Here is a 22392-nt window from a genome sequence, read left to right on the forward strand (position 1 = left end):
TTCAACCTGCAAACTCAACCCCCTGGTGTGTAGAACAGAGGCGCCCACATGTGACCCTTGGGGCGGCCCCTTGGCCGACTGGGGTTCTGGTTGTCTTGGGAGTTGCAATTAGGTGCTTGAGTGATCGACTGTTGCCCTGGACAGTCAGGGCCAGTTCTGCCGACGAACAGAATCCATTGGACGGTGTATCGGGATCCCTTATGGGGAAACTCACTTCCATTTCGAATTCTATTTCGAGGCCCAGTGTTCCGACCTGCTCCAGCCAGTAATTTAACCTTTCTTGGGCTGGAAATGGAGGACGGGCAGACGGGGTAATCTCGGGATGGCCAGGGCCACTTGAAACTGAAAGAGTGACGTCTCCGGTAGACTAAGCTCCATGTTATCGGCAGACCGACTCTGCAGAGGTCTTCCTGTGTGCATTCAGGGGCCAGGGGTGCTCATCGGAGCTGCCGGAATGCCCCTGCAATCAGAGCCGTGGGTTCTAGCTACCCTGGGCACCTTGTTTGCCAAATGTCTGTTCGGCCAAAGACCACAAAAGAGTGTCGCCAGAGCAAGGGAGAAGATCAAGTCAATCTAACAACCCAAGGAGGTCGGGAACGACATCATTTCCGTCTAGACTTGCTCTCTGGATCGGTCCGAGTATTGTTGGTCCGTCGGGAGAGTATCTCGCATGAAGTTCTAACGGCCATCGCACCACAACAGGGCAGTTGTCCAGGCACCAGTGGACAGTCTGCAGATGCCAGGGTCGAACGGGCGAGTCGTGCAAGCATACCGCAGAGAAGACGAGAGCCGTAAGGAGGTCGAGAGCAACCACCAAAGCGGGGCCTATTCGGTCATCGTCACTCTCTAAGATGGAATCCGTCTGCCTGGCTGCCCATCTCCTTTACCCGCGTCTACCGCCGCCAGATTGAGGGCTATGTAACGGTAGATGCAGAGCTAGAACCAGTGAACTGGCAGTTGAGCAGGTGACCTGGAAGCCGGTGTCTCGTAAAATTGTGCATTTGATGTCACGGTGATGCATGGCTCTCTATCCACCCCGCCTCGCAGCGCTAGGCGAAGTCATTCAAACCTACCTACACGACAAAGTCCAGATGCGGAGCCAGAATCTTGTTGGTTGGTTGAGGGGCGACATGTTGGCCTGCACCGACAGAAAGCCATCCGCAGCGGGAAGCGTCACTTGAGAGGCAAAGGCTGCGCGAGACCTCCGCTTGCCCGACGCCGATTGGCCGGAAACGCGGGCGAGGGAAGCATGGATGAGTGCTTCTCGAAGGGTAAGAGAGAATATGCACATGGAAAGGAGAACCTCGCAGGGTGTTTGTCATGGCGTCACAAGGGAAGGAGAAGGTAAAATGGTGGGTGGCCCGTTGCGGCGGCCCAAGTGTGGGCGGTGTGGCACAGCAACATGAGGAAATAGATAGGCGATCTCAAAACAGGTTGAGGATACTAGAAACGGGGTTGTAGCACGGGGCACAGGAAAAACGAAGAAAAAACAAGACAATATGGTCGAGGCGATGCGGTCGCATATGAAGCGGCCTTGCGGGCCTTTATATGGCCAGGCAGACGAGTTGGCTAGGTGGAGGAAAAGGGATGGAAATGCGGGAGTCGATGGTCAGCCCCAGCACGCACACTGGCCAATCGGCACGGGGCTACGGGGCTGTGGCTGTGTGCAGGGGTCGCAACCTCTCAAGCAAACTTGACCACATCACATCTCATAGCATGGAATGCCTCAGCCGTTCGACTTGCGTCTAGGCACTCTTCTCCTATTCTCATGCCTATCGTCACTGCGGGCAAGAGATTGCTCAGATGGTGCCGCCATTCAGTCGATGGCAGGCCGGCCAGGCAGCCAGATAGGCAGCTGTGCACTCGCTGCTCCACTCTTGCCAACAGCCTGGGTCTCCTAGGATGCGGGCATCATTGTCCGGGCACCTAGGGAGGTAGGTAGCTTAGTGGTGAATGCGTTTCTATTACATTGCAGAGGATACAGACTCCATCCTATCGCTGCCCGCGGTTTGCCTCTCCGTCCATGCCCCCGGGGCTCTGTTCATCTTGCTCTCCATGTTATGTCATGGCCGAGTTGCCCCAATCCGCGGGTCCTGTTCTTGCGGCCAAAGTGCCATTCCAGAAGACACGGCCCCCTCTGTGCCCCCAATCCATATCCCCTTTTCCCTCAAGAGGTGCTCACATACACCCCCCCTCAATATACCGACTCTTTGGGTAGTCAGGGATAGGCCAGTTCCAGGCTAAGAGCCAGGACTGAGCCCGCCAAAACTGGTCGGTCTCCACCGTGGACTCCCGCTCCCTCCCTGATCAAGACATCCAACAAGCCACTGTCGCCTGCTCTTCTTCTCTTCTCCCCCCCCCCCACCAACATAGGTAACCTGGCCTCGATTTGGGCCGCCGATTCATGACTCCATCCCGATGACTCGTACCCATTTCGCTCTATAAAGGCTGCCCCCTTCTCATCCCATCATGAACCGTGCTGCCCCGGCCTTCTATTTTCTTGCGGTGTTCCCGATGTCTCTATCGCCCACTACAGGAATGAACAGGCTTTCTTTGGAGAGCATGCCACTACAGTCAAGATCCCACCGCCAGATGGCCTCATCACAGGACGATCCTGTTGACCGGAGTACGGAGAGAGACTCGGATGTGGATGTGGACGAGGACGACGAAAGTGTCTCTGGCGACTCAATGGAAGAACACCCGACGGTTGTCCGGTCCCCCACCGGGCTGAGGTACAATATCGGACACCTATCTGAAGAGACACAGGAAGTCGTGAGGTCATTGTTTGGCGAAATAGTGGAAGAGCCCCTTGATATAACCCTGAAGTGGTGCGATCGACTGAGCGACCAGGGAGGCAATGATGACTTCTACGCGTTTCAGATGAGCGAGGTGGTTCCGCGTTCCGTCCGTATCGGCTCTCCCCAGAGCAAATACGGGGAGCCGGAATGCCGATGCGGCGCCAAACCGTGCAAACACCTCATCTGGCTCTCGGACCTCATAGCCAGCCAAGTCCTCTACAGCCACAACCCCGACAAGCCGCTGACCCTCAACGAGCGAGGATATGCCGAGGAGCTCGGCTCCCCCTTCAAGCGCATCTCGGAGATGCGCCTCGACGTCCTCGCCAGCAGTCTACACTGTGACGTGGGACACCCGGCATCAAAACCACGACCAAGCACATCCCGCAAGGCCGAGGCCCGCGAGATACTCGCCTCGGTGGCCGAGGTGGACGAATACGACCTCCCCAACTTCCGGCCCGACCTCCAGGAAGATGACTTCGACCACACCTCGCTCATCCACCGCTCAGATTTCGAAGCCACCCTCTTCTCCCTCCTGCTCGCCTCCCACAGCCTCACCGCCTGGGTCCGCTCCCAGCTCCGGCCCTCCGACCTGCCCCGGGACCGCTTCCGCCTCATCCACCAGCGCGTCCTCCGCGTCCTCTCCGACCTGGACGCCTACTCCGCCGCGAGCCGCGACCACCCCGCCACCCGCGCCTCGCCGGGAGGCGCCAACGCCGACGTCGAGGGCCCGCGGGACGTGGCCTGGGCCGCGCGGTCGATCGAGCGATGCGTCGAGGAGATCCGCGTGGCCGTCGCCTCCGCGGCCCGGCGGCAGCACCGGCAGGAAGATGGCGATTCCTACGGCGACGGCGACGGCGAGTCCGCTCCGCTCGCGCCCTGGGAGCGCGCCAGCGCGGCCCGCGCGCTCGTCCGCATCCTGCGCGCTGTGGCAGAGCGGAACACGGACGCGCACCGGGGGGCCACGCAGGACGACCGGAACCTCTACGCGCGGCTGGTCGGCAACCGCGACACGGGGTTCGTGCGGGCCGCTCTGGAGCTGCTCGTCGACCAGAACCAGTTCGTCGAGGAGCTCGAGGACATACTCGAGCTGGTCGGCGCCAGCGGCGTCGTCACCGGCTGGTGGGCCGGCATGAAGCGCGTCGTCGCGCGCATGCGCAGCTGGAGGGGCACGGGCACGGGCAAGGGAACCGGCGCCGGCGCCGGCGCGGATAGGTCGAGGAAGGGTAAGGCGCCGCTCGCCACCATGCCTCCTCCGCCGCCGGGTTTCAGCAGATCTTCGTCGGCGTCGTCCGCTCCCGCCGCGCGCGGGGACTGGGACGAGGGCGAGGCCCAGCGTACATCTGCGCAGGGAGCGGCGTCGGCGGCGGCGGGTCCGTCGAGGGACGGCCGGGCCGGATCTGCAGGAGGTGGGGCGGGTGGCAGCTCGCGCGGCGGCGCCGGCTCGAAGCGTTCCAGCGTCGACGCCGGATCAGATCGAGGTCCTAAGCGGGCGAGATGAGGGTGGGGTGTGTGTGTGTTTCTTTCCCCGACCGCTGGGCGCTCCTTAAAACAATTCATCGCTCGCAGGGCTGGTTCTCTGACTGGAAGCGGCCCGTCTCTCTCTTGGTAGACACGATGGGTTTTCATTCTCTTGGTCCTATAATTTCACATCTGGTCTTTGTTTTTATTTTAAACGGTGAATACCCGTCAGAGCTCGATAGAGTTGCTGGGGGATACAAGCGCGTGGGTTATCGACCGTTTGCCGTCTTATAAAATTGTCTTCGGGTGATGAAGCCAGGCAATGAGAGTGTGTTACAGCTAGATTGCAAGCAACTCTCAGAAAAAAATCAATTCAATACGATGCGTGACCTTATCTATAGTCTCGGATGCCGTCCACGCGAGTCCAGCTAGCCAGAACCCTTTAACCCTTTTAACTCGACACCGCCGTCTTCTCCCTAAAGTCTTCCAGATAGGCGAGGATCTCGCGCAACTTGGGGCGACCGAAGTAATTGCCCGGCCACTCGCCTTGGGACCTGAGCCTGTCCCTTGTCTGCAAGAACGCCTCTGCGGCCTCGAGCTCCTCGGCCCACCAGCGCCTCGCCACCTCGAGGACCCGACGCGCCTCCTCCTCCTCCTCGTCGTCGTCGTAGCCGTGTGGGCGGCGGCGGCGGTCCGCGCGCAGGACCAGCTTGCTCCTCCGCCGGACGACGAGGTCGCTCAGCGGGCGCCTCCGGCCGGCCGTGCAGCGGTCTATCAGGCTCCTGAGCGGCGGCGGCGTCAGGCGGAACTCGGGGAACTCAAGGTCGGGCTCAAGGCGGTACGACTGCCAGACGGCGCCCGGCTGGGGCGCGCTCTGGCCCTCGAAGAGGCACCACAGGACGCGGCCGAGCATGTACACCTCGGCGGCCTCCTGCTCCTCGGCTGAGAGGCAGAGCCACGGTATGTTATAGCTGTCGTAACCGGGCGGGAGGGCGGCGTACTCCTCTCGCGACTGCAGCGCCTCCCACGAGGGGAGGTAGCCCGTGAGCATCGCGGCGAAGCGCTCGCGGACGTCGGCGGGGATGGTGGGGGCATCGGGGTCGGGGTCGGGGTCGGGGTCGGGGTCGGTGTCGAGGTCGGGGTCAGGGGAGGAGGGAGAAGAGGAGGAGGAGGAGGAGGAGGAGGAGGACGGCCCGTCGCTGGCGATGATGCGCGCATACTCGAGGGCGTTGACCTCCGGGGAAGCGAACTCGCACCAGACGCCGCGCTGCTCAAAGTCGAGCATGACGACGTCCGACGACGGCGCCGACAGGACAACGTTGTCGAGCCGGAGGTCCGGGTAGAACATGCGCCCGCGTTCCCGGACGTGCACGACGGCCGAGGCCAGTTGCGTCGCCCATTTCAGCTGGTCTTGCAGCCGGAGCAGCCCGTGTATGCGCAGCAGCGGGAGGGAGTCGCGGAGGCTGCCGCCGGCGTGGTAGGGGCTGACGAAGCCGACCACCGCGATCTTGCCCCCGAACTTGCAGTACTTGGTGACCAAGAACACGGGCCGCGTGATGACGTTTGGATGCGGTTCCATATTGAGGAGAGCCCGAAGCTCGTGGTACAGATATTTGGTCCCACTAGTAAGGGCTTTCATGACCCACAATCGGGCATGCTCCTGTGCGTGGATGTGGTGGCGGTGATGGTGATGATCAGGGATTACCCGTACGAGACATACGCTGTCGTGTAGCTGCTGCACTACCCTCAGTCTCGAGATATCGATGGGCTCTGGAAGTGCCTCGCGTGGTAAGTCCAGGGTGCTGTCCAGTCTGGAGAATGCCACCAACTGCCGTTCGAGGGGGTACATCCGGGCGACCGTGATCCTGATGTTGTGGACGTTGAGATCCAGGTTCTCGAAGATGATACGAGAGCCAAAGGGCAAATCCTGGTACATACTCGCAACCGAGTCCGGGCCGCTAATACCAGTCTTGACGGTCCAGACCTGCAGGGCTCGTAGGATATGTGTCGATATTCCGAGGCGTCTGACCCTCGACGCATCCTTGGTATGGAAGGCCGCATCCAGGTCCAGTATCCAGCGCAGCCTGGAGGCTTGAGCCGCTTCCTCGGGTATGAAGACATCGAAGCGCATTGGGGGGCCGCCATCAAGGAAGAGGGGGATGGTATAGTACTGGGTGCCAAGTCCGGTACATCCGTCAATGCGCCAAAGGGGCTTCTCAAGAGGCTCCAAGCTGTCCACTCGGTTCTTGGGATTCAACTGAGACCCGGACCAGGAGGAAGAAGGTGTCCCAGGCTCTGAAACCGGGGCGGGTGCATCATATCGCGCCGGTTGCGAGAAGGCTGCGGTAGGATGGACGACATCATGGATGGTTCTGGAGTTCAACTCCATGGCTGCCGACCATGGACGGGCAGGCAATGGCCATAAGAAACCGCTGGATACAGTGGATACGACGTTGTTTTAGAGAGTGCATCTGGGGGCCTAGCGTGGTCGTCTTGAATATGAACAGAAGATCTCGAGACAGTTCTGGCCGCCATCAAATGGTTAGGCGGAGAACCGCATCAAACCGGTGAGGATGCAGATAGTTAAGAGCCTCCCCCAGAGAACCATGAGACAGCTTCCTAATGGCTACGACAAGCGTCGGTGTCCTATCATGGAACAGCGACATCTGGCAGAGGAAATGGCCACCCACTTACACGTTACGCACGCTTGGTCAGAATTGGAGCAGGTGCATTGTGCACGAGCCCTAGACGATGCAGTGGGTACCTCGAGCAATTTGCCCACGATTATTATTTTCCTTTTTTTAATATTTATATTTTCCAATTCTTGGCATTGCGCTTGCCGACCGCTGACAGGGGCCCTGATTGGACAGTTTGGCTCATCGAAACGACGACGAGCCCACCAACCGGTCAGGCCCATCGAGTTCATGCTTCAACAACGCTGGGTAGCATTTCAAGCCTCGCACTTTCCACACGGCCGAACACATGGATGGCATTTACCGAAGAGAATAAAACCCGAGTCTCGAATCCCTCTCGGGAATTATATGATCAGATATCGATCTAAGTCCCAGCGAGTCTAAGACTAAGACTCCCAACATAGCTACCTAGGCAGGTAACTGAGGCCGCGAAAAGCGCCTGTCTCCAAGGCGAAAGCTCAGCGACGCTTCCCATCAAGCGCTTAATCTGGGGACAAAGTAGCTTGCTCCCGGTTGGACGATCTAATCCTCTAGCTCCATTCCGGGAGGGCCGGGACGGCTAGAGCCTAATTATTCTTCGGCACGGAGCCCTGAGCCTCTGACATTCTCGTCCCATGTCGATTAAGTAACATCGATGAGCCGAGAAAGCACCGTACCCGTACCCGTACAAGGGTCAAGGTAGACTTGCCAGCATCAGTGCCCCTATCAGGGATCCCAAATATACGAAAGACGGTGGCAGGGGCCATCGTGTGGAGGGTATCCTTCACACTCCGTTTAGGCGACGTCCACTTAGAAAGAACACGCGCAGTGGAGCCAAGGTAATAACCGATCGCCAGGTTTTCGTGTGTATTCTGTGCACGGAAAGTACGGGAAGAAACCGGTGTGTAACACAGTGACAGGTCTCCCTCGAAGGCCAGCGAGAATGGGCTCTCTGTTGAGTAACTTGGCATGGCCTCGCCCGATCTTTGGGACCGGGCCGTGAGGAAGTCTGGTCCGGATACCCTCGTCACCGGCCTGTGCCTGTTCGACGCTCTCAGAAGGACGACATGATCAGGAAATGCTCGCTTGCAGGAAGGAGTCTCCAAATGACGAATCAGGGCACTTGAGCCATATGCTGAGGCCCGCATGTCGGTGTGATATTTGCACCATGCTTCGTGCGGTAAATATCGACCGGCCGGGGCCGTACCAGTACGAGTTGCAGAGTTTCGGCGAAGTATTCGGTAAGTAGCCTCAAATCCACTCCGACGGCAGTCGTAGATGCCAAGCCATCCCACCAGGGCGGCCTGGCAGAAGTATCCTGGGTATATTCCTGCTCCGGTAGTCACTCTGACCCAGAAGAATGCGGGTGTCCCTCCTGCATCTCAAGAGGTAGAACTCGGGCCTTTACGAAGCCATCCCATTGGCACCCATGGTCCCCGCCTTTGATGGATGCTTCACGAAGGAAGGAAAGCCCAACACTCGAGGTTCAAGTGGGCCACTCGGGCCCGAGACGGCAAACATATTAGCTCTGCAGGCTTCTCGCCGATTTGTCCACGGCCACACCGACGGCCTGCCTTGCCACCCCGAACGCAGCAAGAGCTTGACCGGTGAATGTGATGGTCGTTGCCAGGGAGGGTCGGTATTAACTAGGGCGATGCCGGTAGTTCTCGGCGCAGAGAAGACATTATCTGGACACGTCCGACAAAGGACAGCTGTATACTCGCCACAAAAATGTATACTAAATACGTTGTAGGCTCGAAATTCCGTCGAAGCCGAGCCCCCAAGATTCTTCGCGGCGGTCACCGGAAGCGAGGAGGCTACCGCGTTTCGGGCTGGTTCCTTGATATCGGAAGGATCAAATACCAAGGTGGTGAGTACTCGGCAAAGCATCGTACAGTTTGGCGGTCACACGGAAGTGACAGAACCGTCATGTGACAATGCGACCAAGTATCACGTGCGACCTTTAAGCCCCGGCGCCTCAATGACACCAACTCACACCAATATCAACACAACATACCTTGGATTGATTCTCCTAGCATGACTGGGAGCACGTGCTGCTTTCTAGGCTCGGAAAAGCTCTTGATGCGCAACAAGACCCAAAAGGTTTTAAGCATCAGGGGTATGTTTTTGGGAACTGAATGGGTTGTGGTTGGGCTCTGAGCGATTTTAAAGGTATATCCATCCCTGTAACGGTGGACCAGTCGTGTCCGGAAGGTGTTGCCGCTGCTAGCGGTATGCAAAGGACGACAGGACTACTGCAGTAAGGATGTATGTACCCAAACTTCCACGTCTTGTACTACTGCAGAGTAAGTAGGAGGCATACACCGCACACACAATGCTGTAGCCCAGGCTGTTCTGGACAACACTCTGTCCACTCCTCTTCCAGATTCCAAACAGAGAGCCAGACGCACGCGGCACGCCTAGCAAACAGTTCGAGAAATTTGCGGGTATGCGGGCAGGTTGCATATGCACTGGGCACGCTCCTTGCAAACTTGGCGCCTTGATTCATCGATTCTCATCCAGGGACAACCGACAAACTGGAGCTGAAGATTGAAAATACGACGCTTGGTCACGGTTAGCATCTCCGATTGGCCTCTGGTTGACGACGTGTATCTAGCGGCTAGCCTGTAGTTGCGTTGCGTAGACGAGATTGTCTCAACTCGCATTACGCAGAAGTACGTGCTTGTTGCTTCTTCTGTTGCATCGGTGACGAACAGAAGTCACTAGGTGGCTTGCGAAACATAGGGATGCGTAAGAATCTCATTGTCCAGTCCCAAGCCATGCACAGTTACGTCATGCTAAACTCGATTGCTTGAAGACGTTTCTCTTCTGCCCAAGGTCAGCCCGAGTTCAGACTTTTAGACGAGGTCACAAACTCTCTCACAGTGAGACTCACAGTCGTAGGAGAGCCGTGCTTTTACATTTTGGTACACATGCATGCGCTAAAAAATCCGGGGCATGGGGGTATAGGGGGGAGACACGGGTTGGAACTTGGGGGGCAACACAAGCGTCTCCGGATTGGAAACTGAGCAAGCTGGCTTGGTCTTCCGGAAGTCCAGATTCATGAAAGCTACCTACCAACACCGCTCCTGGCGGCGGGGTCAGGATGGTCAGGTGTCAGCTGCTTATCTTGTGCATCATATTATCATATGTGAGCTGAGCTATAAGCTCAAATGGGAAGAGACGTCCGGCTCCAGTGGGACGAGAGCGCTGCAAGCTCAGATGGAATCGACCAATCTCAATGGTTCCATTTCGATGGTCGGTCACATCTCCTGACTATCGACCCCATCTCAAGTTTGCTGGGTGGGGGGGTTGCTGGCGCATAAGTTGCACGATTTCATACTTGGTGTTACCATGCTCCCGTCTTCTCGTGACTGATCGATGTCGACGATCATGATTGATGATTCGATCCTTCCAAGATGAACACGGCGACCGCGGTTGTGAAAACCTGGCCACGTCGATCTTTGGCACAGTCAGACCGGGCTGCGAGAAAGACGCAGAGTTTATGCGCTCGAACGCTTTGGCTTTGGTACCCACTTCACCCCTGTGAAGTTGTGAGGTTGTGAAGTTGTGAACTCCGGGACCAGAATGCAACGCAACTTGACAAAAATTAGATAGCTACCTAGGTAGGTACCTATATAGGAGGTCAAACTTTAAGACCGAGACGAACTGATCGATGGATCACACTCGGGTATCGATCAGAATTAACGAACGACGACATATGGCGGAGCTGGGCGTAGAGGAGGGAGGGGTGTTCGGATTTCGGAAGGCTCCTCCCAAGCGTGAGGCCAGCGCTAAATACCTAAGGTAGGGTTGCCTCGGTGGGGTAATGGAAGGAGGCAGGTTTCATGGATGGAAGCCCTGTCCCTCGTGGGAGTGGGTCAATACTTAGCTCTACGGCTCTCACCGAGGGCTGTGGTTGGACAATTGGGTAGCCAATCTCCCGCACCCTAGTAGTAGGGCCAATATCTGACAAGCTAAGATAATTTACACATCCATACCTTCCATCCATATTCTACGTTGATACTTCACGTGGTCCCAAGGAGGGAGCGCTCGAACAGCCGTAAATGATCTCTGGTAGCGACCAGGTTTATGCGCCTGGCCCCCCATCCGGACAGGTACATACACTTACGTACGAGATATGGTACTCGGTCGAGAGATTTCACGGCAGAATACGGAGTCCTGGACTTCCTTCGCAGGTCGTGTGCAGCTGCAGACCCTTACTAATTAGAAGAGCCGTTATGCAAGTGCTTGATTGTCGAGCAACCAGCAAACTAGGTACCCTGCCACTTTTGCAAGCCTCCCATGTCGTGCGCGGTGGGCCCGGTACACGCCTGGAAGGGAAGAGCCTTACGTACCTCTAGGGAAATAACTGCCTGACTTCGACCCCCGGACCCTCCCGTTCCATTGTTGCTCCTGGCTCCTGGCTCCTGCCGTCCATGGTCATTCCGTTTCTCCTTCGTAAGCCAAGGCGGGCGCATTGGACGCGGAAAGAAAAAAAAAGAAATAACAAGGAAATGCCTCCTACGTAAAAAGCCTTCCCCTCATTCAGCCAACCTGACCGGTGAGGCACCTAACAATTAACCACGGGTGCCAGCATTTTATGTTCCTTCTCACCGAGTTTTCTCGCATGTCTCCAGCCTCAACACAATCAGCATTCAGCACCCAATCACTGAAGAAGACAAAGCCTCCAGCCCCGACCGAGGATCGCTCGCCGACTTTCCTTCTCCACATCGAGGAGCCAGGCCCTGGTAACTTCCCCATTCCGAAAGGCACGGCACTGTCACCGAGGGCCCATCCATCCGACAGAGGAGCGAGAGGGAGAGAGGGAGAGAGAGCCACTGGAGACTTCCGAGAGACGAATCCGAGCCAAATTGGCCACGCCCCTTAGCCGCCGCGACCCAACGCTCATAGCGGGCTGGGCGACGCCTGCGCCCTCGTCTGCTTAGCTTGTTTTCCCGCGCTTCGTCACTTCCACCTGCTGCCTGCGCTGTTGTTGATTCAGCAATAGCAATAGCAATAGCAATAGCGCCGAGTTGCGAGTGACTCTAATAGTGCCACGCGATCCGCGACCGGGAGCAGAGTTCGGAGTGAACAGCATCCTAGCAGGTTGTGCTACCACGGCAGCAGCTGGTGCTTACCCCGTCACTCTCGCCGCCTATCCACAAGACCTGCTACCCTAGCTGTGGTCCCTTCGCTCGCCTTGTCTTGTCGCCGCTCTGCATACCCCCTCCTCTTGGGCTATCACACCCGCTCGCTGACTCGCATCTCGCATCGCATCGGTCGTCTCCGTCTCCCTTCGTTGGCTCTCTCGCCTTCTGTTTGTCCTCTCTCTCTTTCCGTCTCCCCGTCTCACCGTCTCTCCGTCTCTATACCGCCTCCGTCACACGCAGCTGAGCCTGGTCCTATTTTCCACGGGATCTGTGCGGCACTTCTCCCGGTGCAAGGGGTACCGTTTCTGGGGCGATGGCGTCCCTGTGAGACGCTGTTTTCGTCTCTACACCCCTCCCCTTCCCCGCTTGGAGCTACCCTTCCTCACCGGCCCCTTGCTTGCTTTTGTACTGCTGGTGCCGAGGCGCCACCGGTCTCTCCGCGCCGTCCTAGCTCTGCCTTGTTACCCTTGTATACCTAGTACATACCGGCAAAGTACACTTTGGTCAACGGCGCGTGTGTTGGCTTGTCCAACACACCCACTATCTCTGCAATCATGGTAAGCACGTCGTCCCTACTCCCCGGTTGGCGGCAAACTGCATCCTATTTTGCACCGATCTTCCCCCATCGACCATTTCCGGGCTTGCCCAAGTGTGCTGGAGTTTTGACCACTCAGACACTTGCCTCCTCCCCGCGGACTTACACCTCATCCCTAATATCCATACACTCCCGCCCTGTTCGTTCAACCTCTCATGCTCGGTGTGACTGGCCTGCCTCTGTCTGCCCTGTCTTGGCAAGCCCACACTTGATTGACCCTGACCTGACTTGACGTCGTCGTTCTTTCGCTCGTTTAAACCCCCCCCCTTTCAAATACGTCCACCTCTCTCCGTACCCTAAGAAATGTGCGGTGGATTGATGCTTGTCTAGAATAATAATACTCTTAAGAAACGCCGGCCGTATTGCCATGACGACCCTGCAGAGCCAGTGCTCCAGGACCCGTCTCATTCCTTGCTCTTCGGCCTTGACACCACTTCATCCCTGCCCGCCCAACAGCAATATATACTAGATCAGGCTACCTCGACTCATGTCAGGCTCAGCGTACCTCTGTCCAAACTCCTGGATCTCGGTCGACAGGACAATCAGCGATATATACTTGAGCAGGCCGCCTTTGCCCTCAATGTTCCGCTGCCACTCCTCCTAGAATCCAGCCACCGACAGCACCAGCTATACAAGAGACCGCGCCTGAATTCCGATATTCCCATGTCATCTTCCTTCTCGGGGAGTCCTGTTTCTCAGGATGTCCAGGAGAAGTCTCCGCTCTCCGGGCACCCAAGTCAGGGTGGCAACGACGCCCGCAGGCCCTTTCCCGCCGTCGATGGTGGCCTCCCCTCTGGATGGACTGGGTCCCGCCTGGCAAATTGCTTTGCCAGCTTCTCCATGTGTCCGCCCTGCTCTCCGTATGAATCCCAGACGGGTAAGCTAAGCTCCCCTGTTACGGATATAATCCGTGATGCCACAACCCACCTAACTCGTGAGGCCAGCATACCAACCCTTGCCCCCTACTTCCTCGTACGGCTATGGTAGTCCGAGGCCAGCCCTAGTCAACACGTCTGGCCCCATGCATGCTCAGGATCACGACCCGTTCCAGTCGGCATCTGTGACCATGGGCCAGACCAACTTGTTTGCCTGTGATGATCCTCTCATGGCTCAATATCTGCAGGACTACCCTGCCTTGCAGCCAACGCGAGTCATGGGGTCACAGCCAACAACGAGCAGGGAAAACATGATCTACCCAGAAAGTCCGCCGAGTAACAAATACTTCAGCCATCCCGACGATGCTCGTAACACGACAGGCCTGGGAATTCAAGGAAATGCACCAGCTGTCAGCCCTGCGGATAGGAATGATGCCATGCCAGCCGCTTTCGCAAGCGAGATAAATTCTCCGCCTTACGGTCACCAGGTTTCATTCGGCGGGCTGCAACAGCAGCAATATGACATGCTCCAAGGCTACGGACAGCCAGACTCACTCCTGAAAAGCGACCCGGAAGCCCTGGACATGCAGGCAAGATCAGGTTTTGACGTTGTCTTCCCTCATCAGCGAACGCCGTCTGCGAGGCGAGGTCCCTTCAAGGACCACGATCAACGAGAACGGACGGCGCACACACGTAAGATTGGAAGCTGCATTAGGTGCCGGATGCAACGAATACGGGTGAGTTTGGGTCGTTTCATCGCGCTTGGCTAGATACGGAGGTGCCCCTGCAACAGGACGACAACTAATATCCTTCTAGTGTAATCTGGACCCTGAGGACGAGGCGGGTCCGTGTTTGACCTGTAAGAAGGTTGCCAATAATAACAAGGTCTGGCGGCTCTCCTGTCTGCGCTGGAAGATCACAGATGTGAGACTGTTCAAGCCTGGCCAGGTCAAAGGGCATGAGTGGACGAATCGCTGGAAGGACAGCGTGGTGGATGACATCGGGAGCTGGGCATCATCCGATATCAGGACCATCTGCGTGACCGAAGGCTACACCGGCCAGTCAGTTAGGCTCCTTGTCCGTCGCTTCCAACCGCAACCAGGCGACAGCTTAGAGAGGTCTTGGGTGTCGAAGGGCGTCAAGAAGTCGGTGCCAATCCCGCCCTATGCCATAGTCGATATGGAGGCAGCCAGGAGCGAGTTTGACGGCTACATCAAAAAAGGATTAGTCGAGTGCTGCAAGCGGTTGCTGGGTCCTAAGGAGGACCTTCTCTGGCAGAGCTATGCCTTGGCTATGAAGATCATGGGAGACGGCGCAACGCAGGAAAAGGAGCGAGAACTCCTCAGGAGTACACTCAACCTGTGGATGTCGATTCGCCTGACGACCAAGTCCTTCGAGATTGTCGGTGCCGATACTCTGGGCATGCCCCACGACCTCATCGACGACGAGACGAATCCGCTCCGTGGCAAGATCCCTCTTCCTCCGGTGATGGGCGCCCAGATCGACTCGGTGCTGATCCATCAGGTCCAACCTAGTCTTCGGCGGAAGACACTAGAGGAGCTGCAGAAGATGACACAGGACAAGAAGCAGAAGACGTGGCTTACAACGTACCTGGTGACGTTCATCCTGTTGCACAATATCGCCCTCATCACCAGGCACGATGCCGAGTACGCCAAAAAGCATGGCATGAAGGTGAGTCCAGCAACCATGAGTGCTGTTCATTTGCCATGGCGCACGTCAAAGCTTCCAGTGTCCCCGCGGATCGGCATAAAGCTAAAGCTGATTCGTGATTAATCCACAGAGACGATTTGCGAGAGACGACAAGGTGAGGGAGTACAATCTGGGTAAGTGGCAAGATAGCATTGGTCGCCTGTGTCCATTTCCTTATCTCTCCTTAACCTCCCTCATCCTGTTTTTCAAGGGGAAAAACCAAACAACCAAAGGATCCTCGTCCCCTTCGTTTTCTCTTCCTGGCCCCGCCGTCCAGATTTATTCAACCACGTAGCCCACTCGCTGACAAGGTGCAGGCGCGAACACTCTCCTCGCCTACTTCCACTACTGCAACAAAGGCGTATATCCCTTCTCCGAGGAGTGCAAGGACCAGGATCTGCAAAGCTTGGCAGCGCTCGACGGCTCGAGCATTCGATTCGTCCATTCTACAAGACGCTATGCCGCGGAGCACAGTAAGTGGGCAGCACCGGTCCATTGGACTGGGGCTTTATGCAAAACCGAGGATCCGGAAGAGACGCTAACAGAAGCCACCCCTTGTCACAGAGAAGCAGTGGGAGGAGCTATGGGAGAACGACGACTATGAAAGCGAGTACTATTATGTTAGCCAACTGTTTGAGCAGAATTGGCAACCCCGGACAATGGGGTAGGAGGTCTGATTGGCCGGGAAATGAATTGGCGTGGTGCCAGTCGGTCATGCAGGAGTACCAAAAGAGATAGATTTGGGATGTTATTGGAAGTATTCGCTGGATTGTATAATGGGGCCTGCAAGCCTGGGTGCAGGCTGGCGGCGGGGTCTTTGGCGTGCGTCGTCCGGATGAAATACCAACACCCGCGCCAGATTAATTTATTAGTACCTGATCTAGGTATTCTTACTAGGTATTTATTTTCCTTTTGCTGCTGTCCCAGAGGCCCTACTCGTATGTGGATCCAGACGGTGTGGCCTATCCCAGCTCGGCGATCCTGACTGATGTGGGGCGGCGGGCGAGCTCTGCTCCAAATGCTGCAGCCAGCGTTGAATTGGATCTAGCCTTGCTTAATGAAGGCGCCCCTCCAGTAAGCCTGCAGCTTTGGTCTACTCAAGGCGCATGGTCTCAATGTGGTGTGAGCTGCGAGTTTTTGGACATGGGGTAGGCGGTATTCCTCCATCAACACCTTCTTTCGCTTGGTCACTGCAAATGGACGGAGGGATGCAGAGACGAGAACCTAGGGGCACCAAGTGATGCGGCTCCATTCGCGACATCCGGAACTAAAAGTGAGATCTACATAGGCACATTTGGAGGTTAGTAATGTAGGTACCCAGTCGCATGCCAGGTGGCCGGTGGAGACCAGGTGTAGTAGAGTCGCACAGCTGGTGGAGTTAGATCGCAATCTGTAGTCTACGTAGTACATCCTCCTGTATCATATTAGATCTGCCCCGAAAGCGGACGAGAATCAGCGTCAAGATCCATGTCCATTCATTCCAATTCAATAAAGTCACTAGAGAGGAGACACTGGTAGGCCGGTACCTCGCTGACTCGGTAGGTACTGTACCTACGCTATAGCATCTACCTGAGATCTGAGCTACCGGCCCGCGGCATGCTTGAACTGGCCGAGGAGGCCAGGTACCTTAGGTGGGTAGGTACCTACGCACGTATGCCGGTTCTCTCCTTCCGTCCTTGCTCTTACCTTGTCGCCCGCATGGTCTTTTGCTTCCCCTCGATTTATCTCACACGGCTACGCAGTACGCGACGTACCTGCCTTACCTCCCGTCTCCGTCTGGCTACCTACCTCTACAGGGAAACCCGCATGAGCTAACCGGGATGTGAAGACCCGACCTCCTACTGGGCAGGACCAATCCATCATGTAAGTGCAGACGAGATGCGCAGGGTAGTGCTTTCCTCCTGGCCCTTGCCACCTGAAGCAAGCACGCAGGGTTGATAATTCCCGTCCCAGCCTACCTACCTCCCGGGGGGGGGGGGGGGGGGGGGGGGGGGGGGGGGGGGGGGGGCGCGGCGGGGGGGGGCGGGGGGGGGGCGCCGCCGCCCGCGGCGGGGGCGGCGGCCGGCGCCCCCCCCCGCCCCCCCGGGGGGGGCCGCCCCCCCCCCCCCCCCCCCCCCCCCCCCCCCCCCCCCCCCCCCCCAATCCATGAGCCCACTCATGGATGCCGTGGCCAACGGATGTCTCTCGGCCTCTCTTCCTCTGGGTAGGTAGCTGGCACTTCTCGTCTCGGCCTCGGCCGCGCACGTCTGATCAGCAAGTAGGTATGTACCTAGCCAGCTACGGACGCCGCCATATATTGCGACCGATCGGTCAAATGTGAGCATCTTTCCTCCTCCCGCCTTTCCCCACCTTGCACCACCATGCATAGCGGGCATCTTGCAGGAGCAGCGACTGCCTCTGAAGGAATCCATCTGTTTCCCGGCTACCTTGTCCTGGCCTGCGTGCTTCCTTCATCAACATGCCAAGCGTGTACCTCTGTTCCTTTTACACCTTTCCTAACCTGAGGTGCCTAACATGGAACCTTTCTGCCTACTTACCTATATGTAGGTAGGCGTGCCTGTGTGTGGTTTTTTTTATTTAGAACTCATGGTTCAGTACGCGCGACCCGCGACCGTACCTATCTCAGCCGTCCCTGCTCCGGCCTGTGGTCCCCTTCTACTGCATACCCATTTTCCTTCTGCCATGTCTCATCGAGTTTCCGCCCTGGCTTCCCTAGGTGAAAGCATGAACGTTGCCCGCGCCCTTCGTCCCAACCGTCTCCGTTTTCACCTTCGTCGCTCCCCCAACCTTGCTTATTATTGTCTATCGGCCCTCAGCATGCACGCGCGCATGCCTGCCTTCCCACCTTGACAGAGTGATGACCCAGACACAATACATTCGAGGTACACATCTCCGATAAGTTGCGGCCAAAGACCGGGTACGGTACCGCCAGCCTGGGTGGCCAGCACCCACTTATTGACTGTTGTGGTCCCGCGCATATTCCCGTCGTCAGGTCACCGGTCACCCATTCTGTCACTCGGCTACTCGCTTTCTCTTTTTCTCTGGTCTCTTGTTTCTCTCTCTCTCTCACTCGTCCCTGCTCCGTCAGTCAAGTGTTGCCTCCCCACCCCATCCCCTCCCCCCCGCCCCCCCCGGTAACCTAGGTACATACCTACTTCGAACCCCCGTGATATCTTATATCATTCGTTGCTGGAGCCTCCTTCTGAACATGAAATCTCATCTCTCCGCATTCTCCCCATTCGTTCCTCCATAATATCACCGAGTGCCTATCGAGCCTACCTACCAGCGCTTCAAGAAGTTATCGACCCCCTGAAACCTCCTTAGGCTGGCTTCTGTTGCCGGTTCTGCTCCTCTTCAAGCCCAACAACCCCTCGATCCGGATTGCCGGAGATACAATATCTCACGTGCTTTGCTCTACTGTCTCGTCTCCTCATATTACGGCACGTCAAGGTAAGTGGTACTCTCGACGTTGCCTCCAAGCTTGGAGCCGGCAGTCTAACGCACGCTACGGAGCTGCAGCAAGGAAGCTCCACACCTGTCCAGCCTTATCCAGCTCTCGCGATGGCCCTTCTCGGCAGTGGACCCGTCATCAGTGCGGCTATTGCGCCCTGTATCCCGGGCTCTAATGTCATTAAACCCGCTCACGCACAAATTCCGGCACTCCCTTCCTACTTTCCTACCAGGTTGGATGCCGAGCTGGCTTGGACCCATGCCGACTTTCCCAACGAGTCCTCGTACATATACGAGTTAACTGGAACTGACCTGGAGGAGATTAACAAGGGCCTCATCGACTTCAAGGGTGAGTCATGCCCATGCTGACTCGGAGTACTGCCACGCGACGACGCTGCTGACATCTACGCACTACAGCACTGGGAATGGACGGGGATCTTGTAAACCCAGAGAACTTCCCCCTTCCACTCCTGGGTCCCAAGCTTGACTGGCTGAGCCGAGAGGTGCATCATGGAAAGGGTTTCTGCGTCGTCCGAGGCGTTGATCCTGGGCTTTACTCCGTCGAGGATCTCACGCTCGTGTATCTGGGCATCCAGTCATACATCGCCGACCAGCGTGGCCGTCAGGATAGGAGAGGTAATATGTTAGGTCAGCCAGTCTACTTTGCCAGAACTAGGAGCGCCATCAAGTTGACGCTGTGTGGATAGTTCACATCATTGCCGACAACAGCACCAAGGAGAGGGTCGAGCACCACCGTCACTCTACTAAGTCCATTGTGAGTCTCTAAGAAGCCGTATTAGCAAAGACCAGCCAAACCCAGCAGGCTAACACTGCTCCTAGACGTTCCACAACGAGGAGTCCGGTGATATCGTCAGCTGGCTCACCCGGAGTACTGCCGCTAGCGGGGGGAAATGCATCATTGCGTCCTGCTACGCCATTTACAACATCTTAGCAGCTAGACGGCCAGACATTATCCGCACCCTGGCAAGATCTGACTGGCCATTTGCTCTGTAGGTCTAACCGCCCGGGGACGGCGTAGAGTCTCAATAAATATATGTGGACCAAGCTGACCAATATTCTTTGCGGCAGGCCGCGATTCCAGTGTCGGCCCATCATCTTCCTTCAGGATTCGAGGCTCATCATGAACTTTGGCCGCGCCGCTCTCCTGGGCAGTGCAGTCCACCCGCGCCCACCACACCTCCCCCCATTGACGGCTCGCCAGATGGAGGCCCTTGCGGCCATTGAAACCATCGCACAAGCGACTCAGATGGAAATACAGACCCGTGCCGGCGACATGCACTTCGTCAACAACTTGGCCGTCCTTCACCGCCGCGAGGCATTCGTCGACGGCGAGGCCCTGACCGAGAAACGCCACCTCGTCCGCATGAGACTCCGGAGCTCCCAGTACGGCTGGGAGATACCCGAGGCTCTTCGGCGCGGTTGGCACGACGCCTTCGATAAGGAGGCAGAGAGGGTGTGGCATCTGGAGCCGATGCCCGATGCCTACTTCCCTCTACGCAAGTATCCTAACTAGAGGCAGTACCACAAAGAAACCCCGGCAAATGGAAACGGCCGTATAGGCGTCTCGGGGACATTTTAGAAAGGGGGGGACCAGTTGGGCTGGTGACGTTTCAGGATGGCGTCCGGAAACAGGGGGGTTGGATATCAAAACCGGGTTCTTTTGCATAAGGGGGGTGGGGGGCGGGTCTGAACCTGAAAAGCAAAGAGTGCGCGAGAGGGACAAAAGAAAAGGCAAGAAAAAAGGAGCAAAAAGAAGGGGGAAATGACTGGAGCGGGCCGCGGCGTCACAGTGTAGTATTCGACTTTCCTCTACAATGACAAGCAGAAATCAACCGACCGTGTTGGTTGGGGAGACCTGCCTTGTTGGTCGAGAGACACTGTGGCTGCAACCCCTTTTCATTATTACTATTATTATTTACTAGTACTAATATTTACCGTATATCCTCCAATCCTCTTCTTGCTGATCAGACTTGGGGTGCTCGCTCGGTGCAACGGCCAAGAAAATCAGGATGGGATTGGCCTACAATAGGCAGCATACACCAACACTTTTTTTTCACACAGTGTTTTGAGGTATGCGCCCTGCTTTCCCCCGTGTTCATCCAGTTATGCAGTTATCCTCTCGCCAGCTGCGCAGAAGAAGGGTACCTACCGCATATCCTAAACGGCCAGACCCAATGGGCAGAGGACCATGGGATTGGGCCCTCGTGCATATGTAGGGTAGGTAGGTAGAGGTAGGTGGGAAGGCAGTTGGCCCCCCCACATGGGCAATGACGTCCGTGCTGTGTGTTATATATGCAAGTTCCAAGGTTGTTTGCACATCTATCTCATGAGACCCTTCCAACCTGCCTTTGCAGGATGCGACTGTTCACACCGACGATGCGCCCGACGTTGGGGTGTAACCTTGTTTGAGTATGTAGTCCTGGCGCCGCCAGCGCGCCGGCATCTCGCATCTCGCATCTCCCATCCTCCTCCATCCTCCTCCATCTTCCATCCTCCATCCTCGCTTGCTATGACCACGGTTAGACGACGGCGTAGCCAGGCGGGTCCAATTACGGCGGAAAGTTCCGTCAATAAGCTGTGCCGATCACAGGAGGGATTGACGACGACGGGGGACTAATCGGTACGTTGGCCTCGCATGCCCCCGCAGGGCATTCTAATGTATGTACGACTGCGTACACTACTGTAGGTGCAAAAGTAGGGCCAGCCAGTAAACAGAAGAGTCTCCACGACCCCGAGGCAACAAGCGGAGCGCTAGTGCGCTCTCCCAGTCGCAATGACTGATAACCCTTTCTGGATTGCATAGTGCCGATATCCACCTGTAGTCCAATTCTCGACCTTGCTTTAGCGCCAAGTACCTATGGGACTGTATAGTAATGGCAGGCGGCTGAGGCGGCCGTGCAGCTGTCATCGGGTAAGCGAAGTGGGGCGGAGAGAACTCCTCAGAGGCTGGGGACATGGCACCATTACACGTACGACGGGATTGAGCCGGTGTCACACCGTGATGGGGTTCTCAAAAAGAACGAAAGAGCCGACCGACTTGCCAAACTTGCTGCAGGTTAGATCGTTTGGGGAAAGGCCGCAGCCCCCTCACTTCCTCTTTCTACATGCGCCCTCATAGCCGGCGCGTCGCGCCAAGCTTTCTGGATGCGAAGGGGGGTTAGAGGGAGCTTGGCTTCTCCGCTTCTATGCTCGATTCGAGCTTGGGCGTCAATGCTGGCCAGATCACAACACCAAACCAAGACTTCGCCCGCAGGTGTCACAATATCGCGGGAGGGAGCTTTTCCTGAACGGAGGTCGTCGTCGTGTCGTCGGGGAAAAAGTGGCCAGAAAGCTTGGCACGCTAAACTACGGAGTAATAGCTAAGGTAGAGCGTCGATCGGGTCGTCAAAATAGAGTGTGGGCCCGGGTGCAAATCCTTCTCCACCTTGAGCCAAGTCTGTTCTTGGCCAATAGCGGGGGGTGCAGAAGACCCCACCCGGATTGGAGGAAATGGGAAAGTTGCAAGGAGTTAGGAGATAACCATGTATGCGTATGCACTTTAAGACATTTGGGGAGAGCCCAGACCCTCGGCTTCAAAAATAATGGAACCTATCAACTTTTGAACCGGGGACACAAAAATTGTAGTTTCCACCTCTTTTTTTGTACTCCGTATTGGTAGTA

At 56.7% G+C, this 22392-nt stretch overlaps 4 protein-coding genes across 4 annotated transcripts; 3 read left to right on the forward strand and 1 right to left on the reverse strand.

Annotated features, from left to right (window-relative positions):
* The first annotated feature begins 2356 nt into the window (after window positions 1–2356).
* QBC33DRAFT_325288 (uncharacterized protein) lies at window positions 2357–4501 on the forward strand. The gene has a single exon (XM_060423624.1). The coding sequence runs from the start codon at window positions 2470–2472 to the stop codon at window positions 4294–4296; it is 1827 nt and encodes a 608-aa protein (XP_060285765.1). The 5' UTR covers window positions 2357–2469; the 3' UTR covers window positions 4297–4501.
* A 915-nt stretch (window positions 4502–5416) lies between these two features.
* On the reverse strand, window positions 5417–6645 carry QBC33DRAFT_531158 (uncharacterized protein; the record flags this gene model as incomplete). The annotated part of the gene is made up of 1 exon (XM_060427282.1): window positions 5417–6645. A coding segment is annotated over one exon (1229 nt), but the record flags the coding sequence as incomplete, so codon positions are not given.
* Window positions 6646–12635: 5990 nt separating this feature from the next.
* On the forward strand, window positions 12636–15929 carry QBC33DRAFT_513058 (uncharacterized protein; the record flags this gene model as incomplete). Its single annotated transcript, XM_060425954.1, has 7 exons — window positions 12636–12638; window positions 13007–13553; window positions 13621–14288; window positions 14368–15243; window positions 15353–15395; window positions 15579–15734; window positions 15826–15929. The coding sequence occupies 7 exons, from the start codon at window positions 12636–12638 to the stop codon at window positions 15927–15929; spliced, it is 2397 nt and encodes a 798-aa protein (XP_060285767.1).
* A 2448-nt stretch (window positions 15930–18377) lies between these two features.
* Window positions 18378–20619, forward strand: QBC33DRAFT_325475 (taurine hydroxylase-like protein SAT17). Its single transcript, XM_060423625.1, has 6 exons — window positions 18378–18711; window positions 18781–19060; window positions 19129–19359; window positions 19419–19486; window positions 19552–19721; window positions 19801–20619. Exons 2-6 carry the CDS (start codon window positions 18823–18825, stop codon window positions 20243–20245), a joined length of 1152 nt encoding a protein of 383 aa, XP_060285768.1. The 5' UTR covers window positions 18378–18711; window positions 18781–18822; the 3' UTR covers window positions 20246–20619.
* The last annotated feature ends 1773 nt before the right edge of the window (window positions 20620–22392 follow it).

The sequence above is a fragment of the Phialemonium atrogriseum genome, assembly GCF_030411735.1.
Source record: "Phialemonium atrogriseum strain 8032-3 unplaced genomic scaffold QBC33scaffold_6, whole genome shotgun sequence".
Taxonomy (NCBI): Eukaryota; Fungi; Ascomycota; class Sordariomycetes; order Cephalothecales; family Cephalothecaceae; genus Phialemonium; species Phialemonium atrogriseum.